General features: G+C 37.4%; 1 protein-coding gene across 1 annotated transcript in view; it reads right to left on the minus strand.

Moving 5' to 3' along the window:
* The window catches only part of TMEM164 (transmembrane protein 164), a 47,114-nt gene that overhangs the window by 11,880 nt on the left and 9,411 nt on the right, over positions 1–25,823 (minus strand). Inside the window, exons 3-5 of the mRNA XM_069810974.1 lie at positions 17,471–17,520; positions 15,730–15,796; positions 4,933–5,011 (exon numbers count right to left, since the gene is read on the minus strand). Coding sequence (XP_069667075.1) covers positions 4,933–5,011; positions 15,730–15,796; positions 17,471–17,520 — 196 coding nt within the window. The remainder of the gene's footprint in view (positions 1–4,932; positions 5,012–15,729; positions 15,797–17,470; positions 17,521–25,823) is intronic.

Here is a 25,823-nt window from a genome sequence, read left to right on the forward strand (position 1 = left end):
TGGAATCACAACATAGAAGCTGCTAGCAGGAGAGTAGAAGAATAACACACAAGAGTTGACAGGTCTCCAAGTAATTAAGACTTTCAGTGAAAGAGCTGTACTGCGCATTATCAAGTATTTCAATGAGGATGGAGATAAACTAGATTTATGACTACGTAACTATATTCAAATATATAGTGATTTTTTTTCCTGAATTACTACTAAAGTATATAATAAAGCCTGCTTTGTAACTCCATTTAAAAGCTAAAGAAAGATGCAGCTAAATACAGGTGTCACAAAGCGGGGAAGTGGCTGAGAAAGGGTACAACAGTTACAAATATCTTTAAATATGGTAATCCCTCACTCTTGCCAGCAAGTCCTAACAGCCAATGAAAAGCACAAGTTCAGATCTGCAATTGCTTTAATTGCACTTTCCTAGTTTACAGCCACAGGAAAAATGATCCTTTCGTCTGTACTTGGCATCTGTGTTCTACATCTTACAACGTAGCCCAGCTTCTCATTAGGTAAGAAACACTGCAGTGCCCTTAAGAAAGCTGGCTATACAGAGCTGCTTCTGTCAATCTATCTGAAGTGTGACAGAGACATGCTCCATGAGAGGGGAAAAAAAGTAAAAAACCCAAAACAAAACAAAAAAACCCATCAACTTCTACTGACTTTCTGACAATGCCATAGAGCTTCATCTCTTCTGATACCACTCTTGAAGACACTTAGATCAAAAAAGAAAAAGGCTTTATGACTTGAGTCAAAGAGACAGTTTCTTTATTGCTTATAAAGTTACAGCACTTGCCTTATAAGCTGAAAATTCTGACTCTATTCCCAACAAACAACTCACCTACTTAATTATTTAGGGCGTGTATGTCTGTCCACTTGTGCACAGCTGTACAACAGTGAATCAGCTCTTAAAATACATGGGGCCAGACCACAGGATTGTCCAGAATTTACAAGGCCATTACTGTCAGTTATTGGCTCCAAAAGAAGATTCCCCCCGCTCAAAAAAAAAAATACAACCAAATCAATTTACTTCCTCCACGGTTGTGGACAACCTGCATTTGAATTGTGAATTTTGAGAATCTGCACAGCCATTTGGACAAAGTGGATGCTGGAGACTATCTCCCCCTGCAGGCTAACGTGTCAGTGACACCATTACAAAGGCCTCTGATCAAGCAAACATGATACCCTGTAACTTCAGGTACAGGTGTTCATACATCAAATTGCTCCTAAAAGTGACAAAATCCTAAAAAAACCCCTCAACATCAACATCCTTTTCTACTTCATTAAGTTATTAAGTCAACTCAATAATGCTGGGGATCTCAAAACACAAGGAAGATTATCTCCTGAACTCCTCTGCTAGAGAGCTGCTACAAATTAACCCTTATTTCAAACTGTTGTGGAATGCTATCATTTGCTCACAGCACTCAGGAAATAACAATTCCATTTTAATTAAATTTCAATATGATCTGAAGCTCTGAAATAAGGTGCACGTCTAATCTTGTCAAATCCATCAGAAAATCTGACCAAACTAGCTTAAGGACAACGACAGTCAGAACTGTGAGTCTCTAAGGCTGATGCAGGGCAAACTAATTTTTTTTCATTATGTTAAGAGTATACAGTTAGAAAAACTAAGTTGTCCTGACCATCACTGAAGGTCTCTAATACCTTGATCTTAGAAGGTCAGGTTAATGCACTGTTGAAATAGTTGAGACATTATACTTCCTCAGCTGCCATCTCCCTAAGCCTTCTACCAGTAATCTGTATCCTGGTAGTGTAAAGTATAATTATCTGAGCGTACTCATATGCTTCAGAAGACCAGCTTAGTTGTAGATTAAAGTGGTTTGAGGAGTTTTTCAATGAAGGGGTTGGTTCCATGGTCTACATCTGCACCGCTGTGGTTCCCATCTTCTTCCTTTCACCTTGACAATTCATTCATTGCACCTCCCTTTTGCCAGTCGTAGCACTCAGATGATACAATAGTAAACCAATCCAGAAGATGCAAAAAACATTCATACTTTTTCTGACAGGGAAGCAAGGGTCTCACCTCCTAACGAAAAGAAAAAACTGACCTACAGCTCTGGTTCAGCCTTATCCAGCAATTTCAGGAATGCTGTGTCCTGCCCAGATGCATACTATAATTTTTGGCAGGGTTCACAGGTGATACAAGGTGAGATTCATTCTGAAAAAAAGTTGCCAACTGCAGATATACTTCATGTAAGAACTACCTTGAGTTAGGAATCTTCTGTGCTGGCCTGTTGTATCTGCACTACATCTATTTTGCATGAGAGCCTCTTACTGCAGCCAAGAAATATCTGAGCTATAGTGCATTAACATTTATTTTGTCTAGCCTGGCATGCATGTTTATGTATACATGCGTATGTGCGCTTGGAAAGAAAATATGTTAGAAAGGGAAGTACAGAAATTTATATTCACTCAGTACAGAGGGGAGGGAGAGGGAAGAGGAAGACAAAAAGAGGTCTTAATCCCCAAGAGGAAATACATGCTTAAGCTTCGGTGAGTTCACTGTGCAACACTGAAGCCTGAGTTCTGAACATCTCTCTCATCAATTTGATCCTAAGCATAGCAAAGCCCCCACACTTACATGGCGGGGGGGACATGAAGGTGATGCTGCCAGTGCAACATGACCCGTCTTCACCACTGTAATGAATAGCAGGGAGAGAAAGAAAACAAATGATTATAGCCCTTGCTTACTGTCACCCAGTTTCCTTTCAAAAAAGAAACACATCAAGAGATATTGAATGTGTGTGCATGACTGGCATGATACTTGATTAGCGTGTCAGCAAACTTGGACATGCAGTTCAGTATAGAATGAGCTCAAATCAACTCTGCTTCAGGTGTTCTGCTCAACCTTCCTTTGAGAAATGTTAATACTACTATTGAGATCCTGTTATGGCCATCGGTAATATTGGCAGATTCCCAATAAAACTGAAGTAGTATATTTTTCCATATACGATCCATTCCTCTTCATTTTTCCAATTTTACTACCCTTCAATTACTTCTCCCAACCATAACCCATAGATTCAGTGATGGAAATTTCTATTTAAAATACAGAAATAAAGCTGCATGCTAATCGACATCAGTGATGAAAAAGCAATTTTCACAAGAAATAGGATAAAGGATGTGATCTACTCAGAAAGTACTTTAAACAAAGGTGCTAGTGAAATGACAAAATATTAACAAATGTTTTCAGGTTGAGTAATTTTTCCATCAAAAATCATACATTATGTCTCCTGTGACACTAGCCATAACTACCACAAATGTCCATGGGCATTTTGCTAACGAGGTGTTACAGTCAGTAAGGTGATCAGGAGTCAACTGCATAAGAACATGAACAGTTACTAGTTACACAGCCTAGGGCAATCTTGGCTGACATATTTAGCCTTTTAGAAATTTCAGTACTATCATGTCAACATTAGATGGCAGCAAATACCTGTAAATTAATAAAGGCCAAAAATTTAGAAAACTGCACCAGGGTGGCAACTGTACAACCCAAAGCCCTTCAAACTGCAGGTACAGTCCTGTCAGCCCCAGAAAACCGGTCCTGAAGAACCCAAAGAACCTTTACTTCAAAACAAACGAAAACCCAAAGCAAACCAACCAACCAAAAAATCAGAGGAACACATCAAGTAACATCCAAGGCCAAACTTTAAAGCAAAAGAAATACATGTGTTAAAATGATGTTATATGGGAACTTCAAGGCCATCAAAAGAAGTGATTTAGTGATACCACAAGAGCTTGGTTTGTCACTGCCTACGGTGTACTACATGACTGTTTATACTTTGTCCCCCCTCTCCCCAGCCCCCTTCTGCAATGATTAGGAGTTCCTGTAACTTCTACAACTATACTGCACTTTAGCATTATTTGCCAGAATTTTAAGATATCAAAGATGGATTAAAATTAAATGTGGTTGGCATATTTCTTTTGGCATTATGATCTTTTGAAGTACGATACTTCACTTTTTCCTTTAGATCATTTTAATTTCGTTTCACTTGGCAGTGAAAAACAAAAAGGTTACAAACCCATAGTGAAATAAGTGTGAAAGGTGCTAAGTGACTGCTGGTAAAAAATAAAAAAGATTCACCAGAATGGAAGAGGCTGACTATGCTTGCTCTGAGCATTTGCTAAATTGTATCCCATTGCTTGACATCACATCCTTGGTGTTTTCATTAAAGGCTACTAAACATCTGGACCATAAATCATCATCTTTTATTTCCTGGATGAAACAATTTAGCTCTGCTAGAAAATGCAGCTGGAGGCATGTCAACGCTAGAGGGGGGCAGAGCATCACAGCAGGTGAATACATATTGCATTCCCCTCTAAGGGGCAACAATTAGAAAAATCACTGGCCAGTAGAACAATTTGGGATGCCCAGACTTACTGAATTATTATAAGTGAATGCAAGATAGTAATCTTGTTAGAAGAGATAACAAGCAAGCTAGTTCATTTCACTAATATGTGTCTCTACATTTCATTAGAGCCTCAGAATTTCAGGAGTTTATCTAACTAGCTGACTAATATTTACTTGGGGATACAATAATTTTTTTTTTCCCAGCTCATTTTAAGTTGCAGTACTTCTCAAGAGACATCCAAGAAGGCAAAAGTCTTAAAAATACATCCCACCAACAACTTAGAACATTGCAATATGGCAGAGATGCTACTCAAGAAGATAGTGCACATTATGACAATACATTCTTGATATTCCTTTGGGCAAAAGACCGTTTTTTTATTCCCATTTCAGTGCCTGATACAAGTCTTTGTTACCAAGGTCACAACTCCAACATAACATCAGAAACTATTAAGTAACAACATAGAGAAAATTGGTTAAAAAAAAGCAAGAGTAAAGCCTGTGGTAACCATTAAACACAGCTTTTTCATTGCCTGGGACAAATTCAATACGTACAGACTAAATTGCCAACCTACCTCCTTTCCGCAGCAGATAGATGGGCACAACATAAAGCATCACATGCTGGATGTAATAAATTTCCATTTCAAATGGAAGCTGTGGAATAAGGAAAATATTTGTAAATGTTTTTCATCACTAACAACTGAGTTACAAGGAACCATTCTCCTTATAACCCATGACAATCCCTTCAGTTCAGTTATTTTACCACCAATGTATATTAACAAAGAGGTGACATTAATAGTCAGTGCTTTGAAGGTGCAGCTAACTGCACCCATTCCATTCCCCTTGCCACAAATGCAATGCAGCACTTCAAGTAGACAATTCTCAAAATTAGCCAGAAGCACAACAAAGAAGTAATAACATAAGACTGCTCTTTTCCCTTTCTTAGTTAGCATAAATTACCAATAACAATGGAAAACCCTCAAGCAATCAAACCAGAAACTATGCACACCCCATATGACAGGAGCCTATTTAGAAAGAAAAGATAATTGCTACCTTGTGAGTGACAGAACTCTATAAATGAGGTATTTTACATATATAAAAGTATATAAATAAATATATAAAAGTAATTACTGAGGAGGCCTGTGCAAAAACCAAAAGACCTGATTTATAGCAATCTGCATACTTGTGTGAAACTGCTAAGCTTCACCAAATATAAAATAACCCATATTTTATAGGTTTTTAAGAGAAGCTGCAGAAGGATATATGTAAACAAGTTACCAGTTAGTAGTAAATCAGGTATTTCTCACCTGCTGACAACTTTTGGGAAATTAAAATTAGTCATTTGTGTGTTTAGTTGAATTCACGTTACTTCTTAGAGGAGAAGTGAGACAGACTGTGCTAAAAATAATACTGTGCTAAAAATAACTTGAACCACAACTCTGAGTTTAACTTGAGCCCCTTAATCCAGACCCAACTAATTCTAGCTCTTTGTCAGTTAGAAAAGGTGATGCACTGTATTTGAAAGTTATTCCCATCTGTAAATGCCTTTGCCTATATCTACTTGTTAAACTAAAGCAACACATTTAAAACTGAACAGTAGTAGAAAAGATTCAAACTCAAAATTGAGAATTCAACTTCTTGTTGCAGTTCACTTACAAAGCTGAAAAGACGTACTTTTCCATTATTTCTCAGAAGTGAAAAACTGGACAATACCACCACACAAGTATGAAATCTCACAGGAATAACACAAAGCCATTAGCTTTGGTTCAGAAGCAGACTCATTCTATCATTCTACAGGCTAAAGCAAATCCAGATGCAAGTGTTACCATCGTGGCTTGTCTGTTGGGAAGGAAAAGGGGAAAAAGAGAGCAAAGGGGAAGGGGAAAAAGAGAGCAAAGGGGAAGGGGAAAAAGAGAGCAAAGGGGAAGGGGAAAAAGAGAGCAAAGGGGAAGGGGAAAAAGAGAGCAAAGGGGAAGGGGAAAAAGAAAGCAAAGGGGAAGGGGAAAAAGAAAGCAAAGGGGAAGGGGAAAAAGAAAGCAAAGGGGAAGGGGAAAAAGAGAAAAAAAGAAAAAAGCCTTCCTTTATTATTTTTCTGAGACACTGAGGTATGACTTCAGTCATACTTGAAACAGAAACATTACAAAAAATTCTACATCAACGGAAGTAAAGAAATGTTGAAACAGAGTTTGGTTTTCTTCCTAAATAGCGGTCAATAAACAGCTGGTAATTAATATAGTGATCTTTTAAATTCAACAACGATTCTTATAGCCTATTTTGAATATAAAAGATGCTAAAACCAACAGCTGGATTCTGCTAGTCCTGACATCCCCCAGCTGAACACTATCAGTGTCCTGATTGCAACCTTCAAGATGTTCGGCCAGCCCTTGGGAGACTAAGCTAAAAAAATCTTCCATACAATCTGTTGGGTTATTTTATTCCAAGTATTTTGTATCAAAACATAAAACCAAGCAAGATAGTAGTATGCACAAGCAAGAACTTCACAGAAGATGTGACATTTCCTGAATCTGAACCTTTTCTGCTGTCCCTTGTTGAGAGAAACAGAGGGGAATCAAAATTATTTTGAAAGAGGCTAAAGCAGTTTTCCTAACTGGAGAAAAAGCTGTACCTCTCCCAGTTGGAACAGGCACACTTCAGAAACAATAGCTCCTGATATAAACAACACAATGTGAGGCACTCACTCCTGCCAAGGAGCATTCTCTATTTAGTATCTGTGTTTCATAAGGGCTTCTATACTCGCGGAGTTGTGACGGCCAGTTACACAAACACTACGCTCAGGACACTTCTGAGAACAGAGTAACTGTTGTTTTGCTGCAGTAGTGTTGACAATATTTTTTTTTGTAAAACAAAACATCTTTTTTTCCCACTATAAAAGATTGCTTGTTCTGAAGCCTGGCTAATTATGCAAGTGCATTTCCTGCTATAGAGTCGCAAAAGCAGAATTTCTGTACAACCAAGCACTCAAGCTGTACAGCCAGGCTACAACAAACAGAAAAAGAACAAACACAAAAGATGAACTATAAAGTTGTACTGGGCAACTGACTCACCTAGCTCTAAAGGTCTTGTCTATAAATTGATTTATCAATAAAAGACTCACTCACAGATAGCAGATAGGTAGGTACCTTTTAAATGCAAAGAGAAACTGCAAGTGAAGACAAGGTAGGAAGGATCACCCATCAATCTAGGATTTAAAAAACCTCTTTGTGAAAACAAGTAAGTGCTTCAGCAAGTGGTAAAGTTTGAGAAATTAAAAAAAATCAAAGCAACACTTACAGACCAAAGTCAGTCAAAATATTGAGTTGGTCCCTCTACTAATATTTGACCATAGGCACTCGTGAAGGCCACATGTATTTAAACCCAGACTCCAAAAATCTCCAAAGTGGACCTTCTTCATAGGCCCTAAGAGGCTTGTTCTCTCCTGCCAGATGCCACCATGGAAACCTAGCAGCCGCTCCGAAGAGCGGTATTTCCCTAGTAACAAACCAATGATGTTCATGGTACATTTCTTCAACCACACTTGTCCCCAGAGAGATTCAGAATCACTGGATATTTGTTACCAAGATAGACTCATCTGAACTCTGTATATTAATTGCCAATTTATTTGCTGGTGTTTCTGTATTAAACTCTTGTGTACCTTACCAGCTGCCAGCATCACTCTTCCTGCATTTCATCTTGTTTCGCTTACTCAGAATTTTAAAATAACTAATGCTACAAGACAAAAGGACAAATTACCTATTTCTTCTACTAACTTATATTCTAGGCTCCCTTAACAGTGTAAATGAATACAGAGGACAGGCTACTCTGTTACTGAAGACAATAAGTAAGTTTTTCTCCTTTAAAGATTCCTATTCGTGGCAAAGCAAATCTGCTTCATCCATTCCTAGGTTTTAACATTGGTATAAAATCATATACATTTCAAAACACACCAAACTAATACTCACATACACAAATCCTCTAAAATACAAGATCAAAACATGCTAACAAAGTACTCTGGAAATAAATATTCAGACTATTCACTTTTTACATCTTGTAATGAAGTTTCTAATAGAAAATAAATGGTGTTTTGTTCCTCCAGGAAGAGCTTGGCTTAAAGCACCCACATGTGCTTCTAGCTCCCACATCAGCCTGGTATAATGCAGATTCAAAAGTGCCACATTCCCTGGACACATGCTGAAGGTCCTCTGAAAAGTACCAAGAATAGTGAGCAGGCACTAGACTTCCACCCCAGGAACAGGTAAGTTATGTACAGTTCTACCAGTCTAGCTAAACTCCTAGCAGCTGCTTATATTGCTTGGGAGACTGAAAAGAAGAAACTGTGTCATGAAGTATTAGAGCTCACCCTTGCACCTCTAAGCTTGAAGAGTCACAGCCATCAACAGCAGTCCTCTGAGCACGTACTTAATGTCCTAACTCAAACCAGCTACTGCCCTAAGGAAGCAACTAGGTCTTTCCGCTAAGCTTTAGAAAAATCTCTTCAAGACAGCAGCTGAGTTGAGCCCCAAAGTCAGATATCCCATGAGAGTTTCCCCCAAAAGGGTATGGCACACAATACTAGTTTAAATGAGTTTAAACCCACTTAGACACAGCAGCTGGTTTTCAGTGGGCTAGGAGGTTACCACTTTGCTCTGTTTTCTGAAAGTAGTACTCCTCCCTCTGTTAATTATTTATACCTTAGCCTTTTATTTGCAACAACACCTCAAGCACTGTACTGTGCAAGAGCTCTCCCTCCATCATCCTTTACAAAGACTGGAGAGTACGGCAGAAAAAGGAATAGAAAGAATTCAGCTCCCAGATTCTGGTCTTTTCTGTAGCACATCTAGCACAAAGTCTAGTAAACATCAAATGTCATTCTGTACCAACCACCTTCTTAGACATAATCAGTAACTCAGACTCATAACATATAATCAGTAGCTAGTTTCCTAAACATAATCAGTAATCAAAGAAATAAACCAGAAACACAGGCTTTTCTTTTTACCTGCAAAGCAGACCACAGAACAGATTAAACAACAGAGAGGAGGAACCTATATAGCACTATACAATACAAAAATCATGGGGCAAACAGCTACTAGGCCCATGTAACATACTGGTTACTTCTCAGCAGATTTAGGATTGTGATAGCAAATTACTTATTTGGCAGAGAATAAACAGCTGCCACAGAAGCTTAGAAGAATGGTCTAAAATCGGACATGACGACTTAAAAGAAAACGCCACCAAAAAAACCCCAAACACAAGTGGCATTTGGAAAATGGACTATTTCCAGTCTTACCAGAACTCCTTTCTCCAGCACACATCCGAACTGGCAAACAGCCAAGAAGTTGATCCATGCTCAAGTTATTGTTACACTGTTTGGGCAGTTCTACAGCTCAGGCACCAGCTTATACATCTGGCATAGATTAGAAAAGACATTCCCCTATATTTTAATATATGGGAAAGAGTAGACTGAGAAAAAAAATTATGTTAATGTTGGCATTAATGTCACCAGCAAAGCCCCTTCAAATAAAGAAGTAGCAGGGCTGTCACCTATCCACATGACGGTCTAAAGCAGCATCCCAGATTTTATTTGCAACAATTCCTTTTCATTATATTTTAGGGGCAATATTTCATTCAGATTTCCTGCCATATACCCGCTTGTCTGTAATTGATATGAACACGTACTGATGGGTCCCAATAAGCAATCTCTGTTTCAAGTAAGTGTCTCAACCAGTATCACCCTCCCAGCTGTTCTACACAATCCAGTCAGTGCAGGGAATTATAATTCCCTTAAAGGATCATTAATTCATCAGTTTTATCAATGAATTTTATCCAGTTCTCATTTTCAATTAATCCTGTTAGGGTGAGGCATACAGACAGAGGGAAAGAACCAGAATTTGCACCTGCTACCAAAGACGGTGTTAGCATGCACGAGCTACAGAACTCATGAGAGTTTATAAAAGAGCATCTCTTGTGCTGACAGTCTGTAGAGTGAAGACACCGTAGAACACAGGACTAGAAATAATATCCTGCTACAAAGGTGGAGGAGACCAGAAACATAACAAAGCAAGAAACACGACTGTATTTTCAGCAGTATATGAATTCCAGAAAATCCAGCTAGGGCAAGGCCCCAGGATTCCAACTCATGACATACGTAAATTCTGACAAGTTTTATGAGAATTTTTTTCTTGGTGTGCTGGTTTTGGCTGGGATAGAGTTAATTTTCTTCACAGTAGCTAGGATGGGGCTAGATTTTGGCTTTGTGCTGAAAACAGTGCTGATAACACAGGGACAGTGTAGTTGTTGCCGAGCAGTGCTTACCCAGAGCCAAGGCCTTTTCTGCTCCTCAGCGAGGAGGCTGGGGGGGGCACAAGAAGCTGGGGGGGGACACAGCTGGGACAGCTGACCCCGACTGGCCAAAGGGATATTCCAGACCATAGGACGTCATGCTCAGCAATATATACAGCTGGGGGAAGAAGAAGAAAGGGGGGACATTTGGAGTGATGGTGTCTGTCCTCCCAAGTAGCTGTTACACGTGCTGGAGCCCTGCTTTCCTGGAGATGGCTGAACACCTGCCTGCCCATGGGAAGTGGGAAATGAATTCCTTGGTTTGCTTCACTTGCGTGGCTTTTGCTTTACCTGTTAAACTGTGTTTATCTCAACCCATGAGTTTTCTCACTTTTACCCCTCCGATTATCTCCCTCATCCCGACACGAGGGGAGTGAGCGAGCAGCTGCATGGGGCTTAGCTGCTGGCTGGGGTTAAACCACGACAGTTGGCCTGCCACTACTGAGGATGATGCTCGCCGACAAAATCAGGAAGAGGCATTGTTCAGGGCACTCTAGACTGAATGCATTTGTTTTGACTTTTATCGGTGTTTTGAGTATTTGACTAGCGCTATATTTGGTGCCTATTGTGTCTCATAAAAAGGCACCACTATCTTCTGGTCACTCAATTTGATTATACAAACCAGCTCGCATTAATGACGCAATGGGCATAGTCAGGCATTTGTAAGGTCAAGTCAAAAACCAGGAATGATACAAGATAAATAATACCGATTTCAGAAGTAGTATTTTTCCAGTTCCTCTAGATATAATATTAGGGCTATTTATCACCACCAGCAGAAGGTAGATTTACATTACCAAATGAAAGTGTGATTGTAGGCTCCACTTACACACCCATACCATTTTAACGCACTAGCATAGATGACTTCCAAAAGATGCAGAAACCTTGGCTTTAGCACCTACCAGCAACCAAAGCACAATTTCTCGACAGCCCACAATGTGCAATTGTTCCATTATTTCTCCTTGTGCCAGTTAGATTAAGCCAGTTTAGCTATGACATAATGTGCTACCAAAACCTATTCCATTTTGCTGTGTAGGCACAGGCATTTCAGGCAAACTATTTAGTACAGTGAATTATTACCTTAACAGCCAACAGAAATACAGCAGGCAATGATCTACTCTACTACACAAATTCACCGTAAGTACTGCTCAGAGTATGATTCTGCTCCTGAAACAGATTTAGAATGTGTACCTCTCAAGCCAAATAGTTCTAATAATAGAATATAGTGGCTTCTGGAAACATTAAAACTGTACCATCTCAGCTGTGTGAGCACAGACAGCAAGTCCAACACCTCTGGGACATGTCCTGATTTTTACTTTATTTATATCAACATTTTCAGGACATCAGCTTGCAAAAAAAACACTTTTAAACCAGTGGTAAGAGTTTCCCTTAAAATTTGATAAATGCAATATGAAAGTTCAAACAAAAACAGTTACTCTCCAAACACTTGGAGTCTTTGTGGCAGTTAAATGAATTTAGTCACATAGCTAGGTTATCAGGACCCACAGTGTATTCCATATAATATGAATACAGAGTAAAAAGACATCTTTCTACTCCTCTATATCGTCTTATGCCTTTCTAGGCTGCCACTTGGGAACCTAACAATCTGATTCCCTTAGCATCTTCTTCTCTATTTACTTAAGGGTCATAAAAGATTACCCCATTTTCTATGCAAATTGTTAATGCTGACCAAGAATGAATTGCATCATGAGAAAGGAATGAAATTATGAGAGAAAATTAAAATACCTTTCATTTCTGAAAGGGTAGTAAGAACTCATAAAAACATTAACTGAATAAGAAACAAACTGACTTGTCTTTATCCAATGACTATTCTAATGCACAAAATTTAACTCCATCAGCACATTGTAAATAATGTAGCAAATAACTGGAATAGTTAGTTGCCAAATAAATACAAGTGGGTGCATCTGTTGTTCAAGACTGTTAATTGATGGCACCTCAACATCATGCCAAGGGAGGAAAAAATTTTCTTGGAAAGAACAGAATAGACTGACCTCATCTTTCAGGCTACATTTTTTTTTGCAACACTATCCCAGGTGTCCATTACAGTCCAACAAGATTTTTAAACAAGTATAGTGTCACTGAAAGGTTAAAACGACAGACGGTAGAAAATTTCTACTGTAGTTTCAATGAATATCTCAACTCTCCATTTCCACTGGTAACAGGCTAATATTTAAGAATAGTTTTGAAATGACTGACGTTCTAAAAAAATTGAACAGATACATTACAAGAAAATGGAAAATGTCAAATTATGCTAGAAGCTTTGAAAAATTTCTTTTTCAGGATAATTTAGCATTGAATGATATATTAAAAAAGAATACTTACAATGCATTAAGTAACGTAATTGGTAGCAAAAATACGTTACCCCAACAGACTCTGCCACAAAACATTCTGGAAAGAGGTGTTCTGGAAATTACTTTGAACAAGTTAACACTTAGAACCAAAATCCTGACACCTGCTAGTTCCTAACACATCTAATATTTTCACCTGCCTCTCACTGCTTTCATCTCCATAATGATACACAATTTGCTAGCTAGCATGTACGTGCTGTACTGCTGAACTTGCTAAATTAGCAGTCTTCTCCAAGAGACTACAGCTCAACAGTAATCATGTACTGCCTATAAGATAACTGACAGGCAATCCACATCGAAGAGAGAGGTTTAAGAGAATGTCAGCTGAAGACAACGAAAACTAACAAGACAACATCCAGCTGTATATCAAGTAACTCATAAGGATAAAACATATTTTACACTATGAAAGGTAACAGCAAGGCGTTTCAGTACTTAGAGCAATACATCAATTTGGTACAATCTCTCAAAGTGATGGGAGGCAATAGTCTCCTGCTTTCCAGTTCCCACTGACCTCAGAACTCTCTCTGCCCCAGACATCTCCTCCCTCCTCACTTCTAAATTAATAGTTGGGTTAGGTGCCCAATTTTTAATCCTCTTTGTGCCACACACTATATATTACAACTGTTTATGGATGTAACTAAGTATACAAAATTTTTGTATGAAATGTACACGCTAAAATAAATGTCTTAAAATGTCGTAAAATTGAAATTAAAAAGTTGAGGCATAGAGACACAATGATTCTTGACTGAATCAAAAGTTTTTCACTTAGATACTACAAACCAGAGCAGACAGCATGGACAAAATTATTGCTATTTTTCTGAACTCCCTACTAAGTTCTAAGAGACATTTACTGCTTTCAGGACAACGTCAGTGTAAAAAACTACAGTGACAGTTGCAGAGCAGAATGTGTGTCTACCACAAGAGAATCTGGGTCAAAGCAGCAGTGCTATAAAACATCACCCACATTACGTTGTGCCAGAAGAAACACTGAAAAGAGAACAGCCTAGCAAGCAGCTGTTAGGCCAAAAATATCCGAAGTTGTATTTATTCCAAAAATATTTGCTCTTGGACATTATCCTTTGGCTCCTCTATCCTTAATTAAGGAGAGAATTTTATAAGTAGTCTGTATTTTTCCTATTTAATCACCACTGCCCTAATACGAATGAGATCTATGATGATGGCAGAGAAAATACAAGCTAATGACGTATTAAATATTTCAACATTTTATCCTTAAAAGGTTACCCAGAAAAATAATTTTGTTATGCTAAAGTTTATATTTACTTACAAACTAGATAGTTTGAAATACAAAATAAAGAGTTCTCCTTATCAGGAAAAAACACTGGTTTTATTCATTTGCTGCCCCTTCAGCAGTATCAAGTTTTAATAAAACATAATTGCAAACTGCACATAAGCTGTTATAGTATAGAAAAGAATATATGTAGTTACCAGGTTAGGATGGGCAACGTAAATCTTGAAAGAACTCTAGGGTTATATACTACTAAATCCACTGAAATCTGAAAAATATAATCCAACCTCCTGTGCCTGTGTGTGTCATGCTTTATGGAAGATTATTTTTAATATGTAAAAGCCTACAGATGTATTATCCTCTCTCTAGTAACTGAACTGTGTCTCAGTGCAAAATGTTATAGTCTTAAAGAGGGGAAAAAAGAAACCATTTACGAGCCAACAATAAAACTGTCAGTTTTCAGGTCTCCTAGCTACCAGTGTGGCCAATCAACATAGCGTATCAGCCATTAAGTTCAATACAGATGCAGATTTTTATACTTAATCTTATTGAGACAGTCAAGGTTTAGCAAATGGATGACCACTAACAAGATCTGTAATGGAGTCTGAAGTCCACAACAATTTTGTCAATAATATCATTAATTCACATGCTATATGGATATAGATATGAGTACTTTATCCAGACACCATAAACACATAAGCAGATAAATTTAAGTGAACTCTACCTTAAAAACCAGACAATAACTGCAACAATGTTTTTTTGCAAATAAGTCAAATGACAAAAAATGAACAAGCATATAGGCATATACACATACACACACACCCTACGTAACAGCTCTTAAAAATAATCCTTAGAAATGTTTCATATGACTCAGACTCAGGATCAGTTTTCTTATCATTAACTCTTGATAGGTTTAAGAATCTTACTAGGGACACCACAGGCTAATTTTTCCTCTAGGAGACAGGAGTTTTATAGCAGATTTGAAAACCTGGATGGAAAAAAGAAAGCTGCTGTGCCTAACCTTAGGGGAGAGGGGGTGACAATCACCACCACTATTTGACATTTTCCATGCCTGAGGAATCTTACACGTACATATAGGCTGAAAAGCCTGAAGCTGAATTTTGACCACAGGCCACAACACTAACCTGTGAAAGCCTCTTCCAAAGCCATTAAGTCTTCCCTCCATTCAAAGGCTAGGATGGAATTAACACTTTGAATACAGCAGTGTTAGCTTTCCACATTGATTTATAAACCCAAAATTCCAAGATTCATATTTTGGCTCCATTGTAGTGACCTGTACCAGGAATCTACAGCCTGGTAAAATGAACTGTAAAAGGCCAAAGCAAGCAAAGGTCTAACATCTTGCCAAACAAAATCTTTCAGAAATAAATAAAAAAGGAGGAGGAAAAGTACAATACACTCACCAGACGTGTATTAACAACAGGAAACAGCAATGCCAAGAGGGCCCCATTGAGCATATGCATCTGCAACCTGAGAAAAGAGGTGTGATGTTATATTCACAGATGGAAATAAAATGCAGTATTTTCACATATTTTAGGTAGTATCTCTTCAATAAAAGGTAGCAAGAGATTTAAGAAAATTCTTTTGGCTTAAATTTGAATAAAGCCACTGTTAAATGCAATAACCAGATACTGTTAAATGCAATAACCAGGACAAAAACCTCTCTTTAAATACGCACTTAAATAATTTCCTAAAGGAGGACTGCCTTCTATAATGAGCTTTGGATTCCTAGAAAGCCTGGACTGCCCATTTGTGTTAATCCTGTTCATGATGCAAGCTGCTAAATAGTTGGAATTTTGCTGTTCATTTGTCTTTCAGAGCTTAAAATAACGTATTTGATAAAGGTTTTTACTCCTGTCTAACTCTATAAACATACAGCTTCAAAGTAAAGTTTCAAGAATTTGGAAGAAGTCCATTAAATAAAAGAAGAAAGTCCTAAGCAAATAAGGCAGGAAAGTAGTATTATAATACTGCATTTTGTATAGCTTTCAGCCATCTTTTTCTGAACCACTGTTGTGTCACATGAACACAAAAATAGCATCAGTACTGTTTCAGTCTACTTTACATAAGACACAAAGTAAGGAATAAACTGTTGACAACCACTGCCTGTCATAAACTGTTAGGACTTTAAAAGCAACTTGAGGGGGAAAAGGTATTACAATTTCAAAACAGTTTTTCAAATGTAATTTATACCCTGTCAGGGTGTCAGAAAACAGAAAGGCTCATTCTGAAAAGCAACAAATATTGTGGCCTCTGCTCTGCAACTGGTCTTTTGCAAATGCATAGTAAATCCAGGATTTCCTGGACACCAGACATAACTTTTCACACTCTCTGAGATGGAGACGCTAACACAGCATCTCTGCATTCAGCCCACTCCCTGCCCAAATAAGGAACAGCAGAAAAAAGTTGCAGAGAGACAGCAGCAGTTCCAAAATAATTCATGAGGTGTGCCCCCAATATAATTTTTTCCAGTCAGTGACAAGAAAGAGCCAAGTTAACTGTCACGGTGGCAACTACAGCCATTCCTGATTACCATTCTGCCTGGGAAGTCCCATGACCCTCCCCACAATATGACTACTTACCCCCCTTTGCTGCTTACTGGACTCTAATGCAGTAGTCCATTAGAGCTTCCTGCACATTAGAAACTCTTGTGGTTCCCGAAGTAAGTAACAATACACAATATTTTAGAAAAGATTGCATAGATCTGAGAAATACCCAAGTCAGCAAGAATTTGCTTTCACTATTTAACTTATAGCCACAATTTTAAAACTAGACCCATACTGTATGCACAGCCTTCAATGAAGCCCAGTTACTAATTTTTAGTGAGGATAATAAAAAGGTAAAAGGCCCATGACATACATTATACAAACCTGTACGTTAATCTGTAGAAAGATGCCTGCATTCTCATCTGTTACCGAGCTAATTCATGTTGCTAAGCGAGGCCAAAACCACTAGTACAAAAGAACTAAGGGCGTGTGGCTCAACACCCACGATTCAAGCCCTGACCCTTTTCAAGGTGTCATTTTTCAATCCAACCAATGTACCTTTCCAACTGGATAGATATCTTAATATTTTATGACTTAAGCGGTGATTAACTTCTAAAATACATTATGCAAGTAGACAGAAATATAGTAGAGGCATTACCTGAAGAGAATCATTGCAATCCGACAGGGAGGACAGGCAAGAAGAAAAATCTGAAACATTAGAAACAAATTTAAATTAATGATATGATCTCTTTTAGACTCCTTTTTCTATACCTTTCTTTACCAGTTCTGCACGTCACAAATAATTTCTAACCAGAAGAACTGTTTTACAGCAGAGCTAGAAAAGACTAAAAATCTTGAACAAATTAAGAGGTCTCATATTATCTACATATAAAAGGATTTAAGCAGTATGAGCAGCATCTAGGGTTTGGCTTCTGCCAGTGCCTAAGAAACAAGTCAAATTCTAGACTGTTTGATATTGTCATTATAACAGGTCTCTCATAAAGCAGATTACTGTATTACCAATCATTTTACTAGAGCAGCCCCCTTAGCTCTCAGTCATGAGGTCCTTGCTGTGCTAAAGACCAAGCATTTACAATGACAATATTTCCCTTCACTTTACCAGTGCAGGACCCAGCTCTTCAAGATCTCATGCGAGATGGCTGTCTATAAAAGCCTCTTCACACTTCCCAAAATAAGGCTACCACAGTATCTGCTCTAGGCATAAGCTTAGTAGTCGTCTTTGAATATGTCCATTGCCACACTCAATAAAGTATTTTTGAAGTACTGTAGAAATTTTACCAATTATCAGCCAGCTGTTTCACAAGAGTGAAAGTAACTGAATACAATTGGAGCAGCATGTTTGTTTTTCTTTACAGGCCATACTCCTGCCATAAATAGGACCTGATTTACATTTTTATGTAAGAAAGTATTGTTGATTTGCAACAATGCCCCATCTAAATTTAGAGGATAACTATCATCTTTTGATACTGCTGTCCACAACCTCTCACAGCAACTTAAAAAATTTCATAACAGCGAGTCTTACTCTAGATATGAAGAGATTACTACAGAAGTGTTCAGTGATAGAAATCGGGTTTTTTATACTGTCCACTACTGCAAAGAAGAGACTTTGGCCTGCTGTCTGATAAGTATTTCAGAAAAAGAACAGATCACGCTTTTTACTGCTGTTGCAAAAATAAATTCACAATAGATTATTTCACTGCCAACCTACAAACCAAATTATCATTGAATCACTTCAGGTGAGAACATCTGGAGAACATGTCTGCTATGTGGACAAGTCAGATTTGACAATTCACCAAACACGTTTCTTTGAAGTGCTGCAGGGCTGGCAAGAGGCCTCTGATGTATATTCAAATTAATGACTACCAGATCATGTACTCGCTGCCGCAGCAGTAGAAATATTGAAGCCTGGATCATACTACTGAGCCCTTGTGCATAAGAGGGGCTTGCTGTCGTTACCATACAAATAAATGTACAATTCCAAATATTTTATTTTCAGTGCAAGTTCTTAATATACAGCCATTTATTTCTCCGATTCACTCACCTGTATATTTAATTCAAGTCAGTCTCAGTAGCCGTTTAGACCTTGCACACACACACACAAATTGTTTTTGCTAAGTCATACAGAACTCTAATAAAGGCACAGGAAGAAAGAGGCAGCAATTAAATTTAATTGAATGTATGTCATGACATTTTCTTACTGAATACTGTTAAAATCCAATCAGAGTTTCTCTGAAGTCTTGTATTTAAAAACCAAGTAATTTAAACTCATCAGGGCAGGTTAAAGAGGAAGAGAACATAATAGATGCATGATGACAATCCACTAATGGATGCTTTTTTGTGCTAAGAAAAAAAAAAAAAAAAGAGAGAAAGTATATGCCAGAAAAATCTTCTAAGAGGTCTATATATCACCTTGCACATAAGATCCATATGGCTTCTGGGAAAGGTGTCTAACACTTACTATGCTTCACTATTCCATCATTGCATATTTTTGCAATAACCTTTGCTTACTAAGCTAAAGTTCCTTGAATTGTGGACTGTATTTTCCCTTCTTTGGAGACCACAGATGTCTTCTACAGGTGTCTTAAAATTATTTTTTTCCCATGCTATTTGCATGCATTAGTCAAACTTTTTAAACACTCCATGTTGTATGTTAGCAAAAGGAGATATGATATTTAGAGTCTCACTAGTTCATCCAGAGTTTTAAATTCATATTGGTTTATTATGTCCTTAAATTCAGAAATCTGACAGAAGATACGTGTTGCTTTTGAAGCATAGTTCATACCTTCATGGAAGAAACTCTGCTCTTCCAATATAGAAATTTTTTTTCTTTTTATTTCCTACATTTAAAAAAAAACAAACAAACCACCAGATTGACTTTTTTCTCTATATGCACAAAATAATCAAACCAGAAATACGTCTTTAATCACACCAGTCATTTCTTTTTCTGACACACTGCAGAGTGCTCCAGCTACCATACGGTAAAGCAAAAACTACAATACAAATCTGTATACTATCTGAATCTCACCACTGAGTATAAAAAATAGGTAATATTAAAAAAAGATGGCATTGTTAAAAAGACTGAGATGGACATACCAATTTAATATACTTCACTATCATGGAGACAGGCAAAGAAGAGAACAAGATTCACAGCTGCTTATTTTTATGTCAACTCTACTGCAAGAAACACAGTTTCAGGAACTGATGAGGGAAAAATAAATATTTAATATTTTTAAGCATGCAAGTCCCTCTGTTGTAAGTGATCTTTTGGAAAATAAGCCTGACTTCCATTTTTTATGGCAGCAGAGAAATCATAACTAGAATGTTTATGTTAAAACTTTAGGATAATGGAAGAGATCTTCAAACGTTTCAGCTTTAGCAGTTTAATATCAAGCACTGTCTCTCTAAATATGTGTATACTTTTCCTGATAAATAAACCTCAACTTCTTAAAAAGGATGTTTCACAAGACACTTTTGTATCCAATTTTTAAAGTATATCACTGAGTAGATTAAAACGTAAAAAGTGTCATCATTCAGCTCAGCAATTAGCAGTCTTAAAACACCTAGTTCACAGCAGACAAGCTCACAAGCTCTGCCACAAGTGTTCACATACTTATCCCATAATCATATTATATTTCACTGTCATACTGGAAATAAAATCCTTTGCCTTGCAGAAGGAAACAGCTATGTTTTATAAACCAAACAATGTCATATTAAATTAGCAGCATGGCTGTGAAGAGTTCCCAGCCTGTTTTCCTGCTGGAACTCTCAAGGTTTTATGCATTCAGGCTAGCACAGATGTAAGCCCCCCCCTTTGCCAGCACACTGCAGAGTTCTAGTGTAAACAGTGCAGAATATATTTTAAAGCACACTGAAGTGGGCTTCTCCTTGTCCAAGGCAGAGTAACTAAACTTTCAATTTAGAAGAAACTCTAAGAAACAACTTCAATGTCCCTCCTCATCCTGTCGGATCTGTCACCTGTTACATTTTCACGTTACAAACGAAAAGAAGGACAAAAGAATCAACCCGAAATCCAAAATGTACAAAAGTAACTATTTCAGGCAGGAAAAATAAGCTATAAAATAAACATTGTCCGATAGGCTGAATTCTGGGCACAGTTCTGATCATTCTCTTTCCCTTTAATCTCTCTCCATCCCCCCCCCCCAAAAGCAGATTTAGAACAGGGTTATAGAGGCCAACAAGAATGATCAAAAAGCATAGAACTGACTTAACACATTAAGACTCTTCATTCTGTAAAAGCCTATAGGCTAACAAGACTGAAAGTGAGGGTACAAAATCATGAGTGGCCTTGAGGAAATGTATAGATAACAAGTCCTAGGTGGGGACAACATTTTGAGTCAGTATGTCTAAGTCTTTTTCATCAGCACAGGACCAGATGATTCTACAATTTTTCTCAGGCAATAAATTGCCAAGAAGCTCATAACATTGGTCAATCCGCAAACTGAAGTTCATTTCAACCTTGAGGACTCGGATGAAAACAAAAGTCAGAAATTCTGTCAATATACTTCATAATTGCTCTGCAAGACCATAAATATCACTGTCCATCCCCATGGGAAATATTTCTGGCATGAAGAACTGCACGGCCAGCACTCTCCTGCATAAGCTCAAATACAAAGGTCACATCACAACACATGACGGATCAGCAGGGCCGTTGTAATTTGGAGACTGTAATGTACAGGATTGCACTGCTTAACTATTCCTTCACTGAGACAAGATCTTAAAGAGACTGAACTTACAGTTGCTCCGAACAAACCCAGGACTGGGCTGTAAATCAGTCCCTTCCACTTTCCCTTCTTCCAACCATGCACTAAGAAGAAGAGAAAGCTCCAAATGCTATCTACAGGTATGGGACAGACTGGAAGGCAGGAGGAAAAGGATGGTATTTTTCCACCTGTAGTAATATGGGTTTTTTAAATTTTCTAAAAGAAACATGTGCGGCTGTCATTCAGTATTTGATGGAGTTCCCAAGAAAGACCTTTGAGTTCAGTAAACTTCAGAGATCATTATTTCCTTAAACCTGATTATATTACTCATTTGTGTCAGTGTAGCAGGTAGAAGAGCCTGTATGTAAAATGACTATTCTGAAGACAATAAGAAGGTAACGTTGCATTAGTTTATTCAGAAAACTTCTTTGACAGATAGCAATAAGTAGGTATCACAAGGTATTACACTGGCCCTCCACAAATCCCTGTTAAGTTCACTCCCTTTTTAATCACTAAAAGAAAGCATAGCCAAACAAGGAAAATGTTACTGTTAAAAATGAACTGGGTAGCTGGGAAAAAACAAATCATTCTTCATAAATTCATTTCCAGAAGTCAGAATTTACAAAAAAAATTACTCCTTGACATTGCAATGGTGTCTCTAGGTAAAAGTCAAACTCACATGCATGGAAAAAAAGGCTAATTATCAACCAAAGTAAGCCCGTATCTTGCAGCAAGTTAGGTTTTTTTATTGATTATATGTTTTCCTAGTGCCAAAATATGACAGGAATAGGTATGGGTACCCAAATTTCAGAAGCGTGGAAAAAATCTAATATTGAAACAAACACCCCAAAATCTACAAAAGACTGCAACATCATGAAACTAAAAAGAACTCTGATAACCTTAATCTGTCCTCCCTTTAATACAATCCAATTTCCTAATCTCTATGCACTGTGTTAATCCCTAATGGTATTTTCACTTTTTGCACTTCAAGCATTACATGTGCTGCAATTATCACATTAATTTGGAGATATTAGAGGTTTCCGTTATTTGATTTTTTAAGTTCATACAGAAAGAATTTTATTCAAACAAATTCTTTTACCATTTGCACACCTAGACTTCAGCAATGGGCAAGTGCATCAATATAAAGAGGTGGAAAAAAGTAAAGAACAGAAACCGTCAAACATATCTGGTTTCCTGTTTTCCATTTAACTGTATTGCTAGATTGAAAACAGTAAGAAAGGAAAAGGCTTTTGTTGTTGTATAATTGTGCTTTTTTAATCCAGCAGTGCCTCTACAGTAGATTTGTTATGGGTTACTTACTTTTTTGGGGGAGGGAAGGGGTCATGAGGTAAGCAGATTTTACTAAATCTGCCTTATTACAACCCCAGCATACTCAGATATTGAGAAACTCAAACTTCAACATACAGTCCCAAATATATTAGTGAGCTACTACCTATAGTAGCTAAAATCTACTATACTAGAATGACTGCAAGCATTTTACCCAGCCTGTCATTATGAGTCGTGACTTGCCTAAAATAGAGATCCTAAAAAAAATTGGTTAAATACCTAAAATGGGAGGCTGTGGTACATGCTAGAGTTATATCTAGGAAAATTCTCAGATACTGGCAAGGATGTATATATTTATGTTATGTTACAAGTCCCAAGTTTTGAGACCATTGCCATAAAATAATTTGTCAGCTGCAAATTTTCTCACTTGTCTAGTATTTCCTAGTCTCTTTGACATGCAAGAATGCCACATTCTACCACTAGTTTTAGTAATCAACATTTCAAAAATCAAGACTAGTAAAAATCTCAAGAGCTATTCTCAAAAGACATGCATAATCTTTTGTTTGAAAAGGATGCAACTGGAGTGTGTAACAGCAATACTGTCTCCGAACTGAAGTAAAACACCTCTTCAAATACCTAAGTCTGGATACCATTCTATTCATTGAATGTTATTGCCTCACTCCATGAGCACTCTAAATAGGGAGAGCTCACTGATTTTTTTGTCCTATGACTTGGCTGGGGTTTTTTATTCCAAAACATTCCAAACTTCTACAAAATACTACACCTAAGAGCTCCCTTCAGAAGTATTTTAATGACACTATTTTTCAGTTAGTACACTGAGGCAGAGTGCAATCAAAACTTGTCATGAAAGGCTTTTCTTCTACCACTCTTAGTCCTGATGAGACAGAAACATGTGTAACAGAAAGATCATCTTGTTTGATCAGAAACAAACTAAAAACACAAAAGACCACAATTCCAAAGGTAGTGGGGTAAGAAAAGAACAAGTCACACAACTCTAACCATTCCATATTAAACATCACACAAAGTAGCACTTATAATATCAAATGGAAACACTTACAGATGTCTGAGTAGATTTGTTTCTGGCAGAAGATAGCTAAGCATGCTACAGGTAAAACCACTGCATCTCACACATGCAGCACAGATTTCATTTACCTTTCAAAACAGCAGCTTGTCTGTCCCCGAGCTGCCTGTTTGATTTAGTATCTCGTTGCAGCAGACTGGAAACATATTTTTCTTTTCAAACATTCCAGTTGTGATCACTTAACCGGATCATAAATTGATTGTTTTAGTATACCATTTCAAAATGAAAACTTCAAGAGGTTAGATTTTAATTTCTACTTGCAATATTCAGAGCAATGTGAAAAAATAATGGCAACTGGATTTATCCAAAACTGGAATGAATTTTAAAAAAAGAAAAGAAAAAGAAAAAAAAAGAGAGAGAGAAGCAGGCTTCAGTCAATCTGCACTGAAATAAAAATTTTCAACCTTTCTTAGGTGTATCAAAGTACCCTCCAGAGCAGATTAAGAGCTATGTTTAAAAGGCTAAGATACAGTGGTAAGTTTAAGTGTATTTTACCGTACATGTGAAAATCATCCATTTTCCTGCACAATGGTAAAACTCAAGGCAAGGAACATACAAGCAGCTAATTTAAAAGATGTAGAAGATTTTGTTAATTAACTCTAAAATTATTTTTTAAAGTAAGTTCAAAACAATCACCCTATCATTTATCAGAAACTAATGGTTTTAACAACTCCATCATACAGCTTTGATCCAGCATCTAGGTATGTTAGATGTCAACTATCAATTCAGCACAGAACAGCCATCTGTTTGCCTTCTAAAAGGTAACTTAAAAAAAATTAAAAATTGTAACTGTGATTTGACAAGTTCAGACTGCCAAATCTGAAAAGAGAACAGAGATCAAAAGATGTTACATTCTCATTGCTAAATAGCAGCAAGTTGAATGTGTTTAATATTTTAGCATAAAAATCACAGCTGCCTTACTGCAGCAGTCAGACAGGTTCAGGGATTAATTAATGTGTCCTGTGGAATTGTTAATCTAGCATTAAGAATACTCATGATTCAAAGCAACACTGCTGGCAGAGCATTAAGTAATACTACAGTAGAAGTAGTTTCTGTGTTATATAAACCAAACTGTAGGAACATAAGCAGCTGCCTGTCCCTCCTTCGAACCTTCCAGTTTCCCAGTTCTACCCAGGGCTGAAAGAAGTGTACCAAGTTGAACAGTTTCCAACCTCTACAATCTTAATGTCTTGTAAATTATATATGTTTATTGGGACATTCCAGATTAGTGTCCCCTTCCACAGGCTTAGTTTGCTTACTCAACAAACCAGTACCCACCTTCTTCCCTTTTACGGTCTTAGGGGAAAGATTTCTAGACTTCTCGTATTTTAGGATTAATTATTAACATAAGACTCGGGTCTTTTCTATGTGTGCAGTAGCATTAGTTATCACATCTTAGGAATTAGTATTTCAGAGAAAAAGTGTCACTGCGGTTATTTTTCTTCCTTTTTCTCTAATCACTATCTGCACCAGCCCTTCAAACATCCTATTTCTTAAGAAAATTTAGTTTGCACTGAATTTAGATTAACTTGCATTTATACCTGTCAGTGACACTGTGGAAGCTTGCATGAGTTCACAGTAAGATTTTCATGTGCATATTCATATACGTTCACTTTTGTTACTTTTTCCCCAAGCGTGACGTTTCATATTAGTTTCCTACAGAAGCAAAACCATCGTAGAAAAGTCCTGCTCTACTCCGCCTCAAGTCACCAATACCTCTTTCTTGTCACAGTTCGCAATTCCTCAATTTGTAGGATTTTACAACAGAAATTTGTAATCTTTAAAAACAGCAGGATAATAAATATCTAATAGTTTTATTATTACAGATAATTTTTTTGCCAAAGAAACAGCAATAGTAGCACAATCCATAAAAAGCTAAG

The sequence above is a fragment of the Haliaeetus albicilla genome, chromosome 23 (genome assembly GCF_947461875.1).
Source record: "Haliaeetus albicilla chromosome 23, bHalAlb1.1, whole genome shotgun sequence".
Taxonomy (NCBI): Eukaryota; Metazoa; Chordata; class Aves; order Accipitriformes; family Accipitridae; genus Haliaeetus; species Haliaeetus albicilla.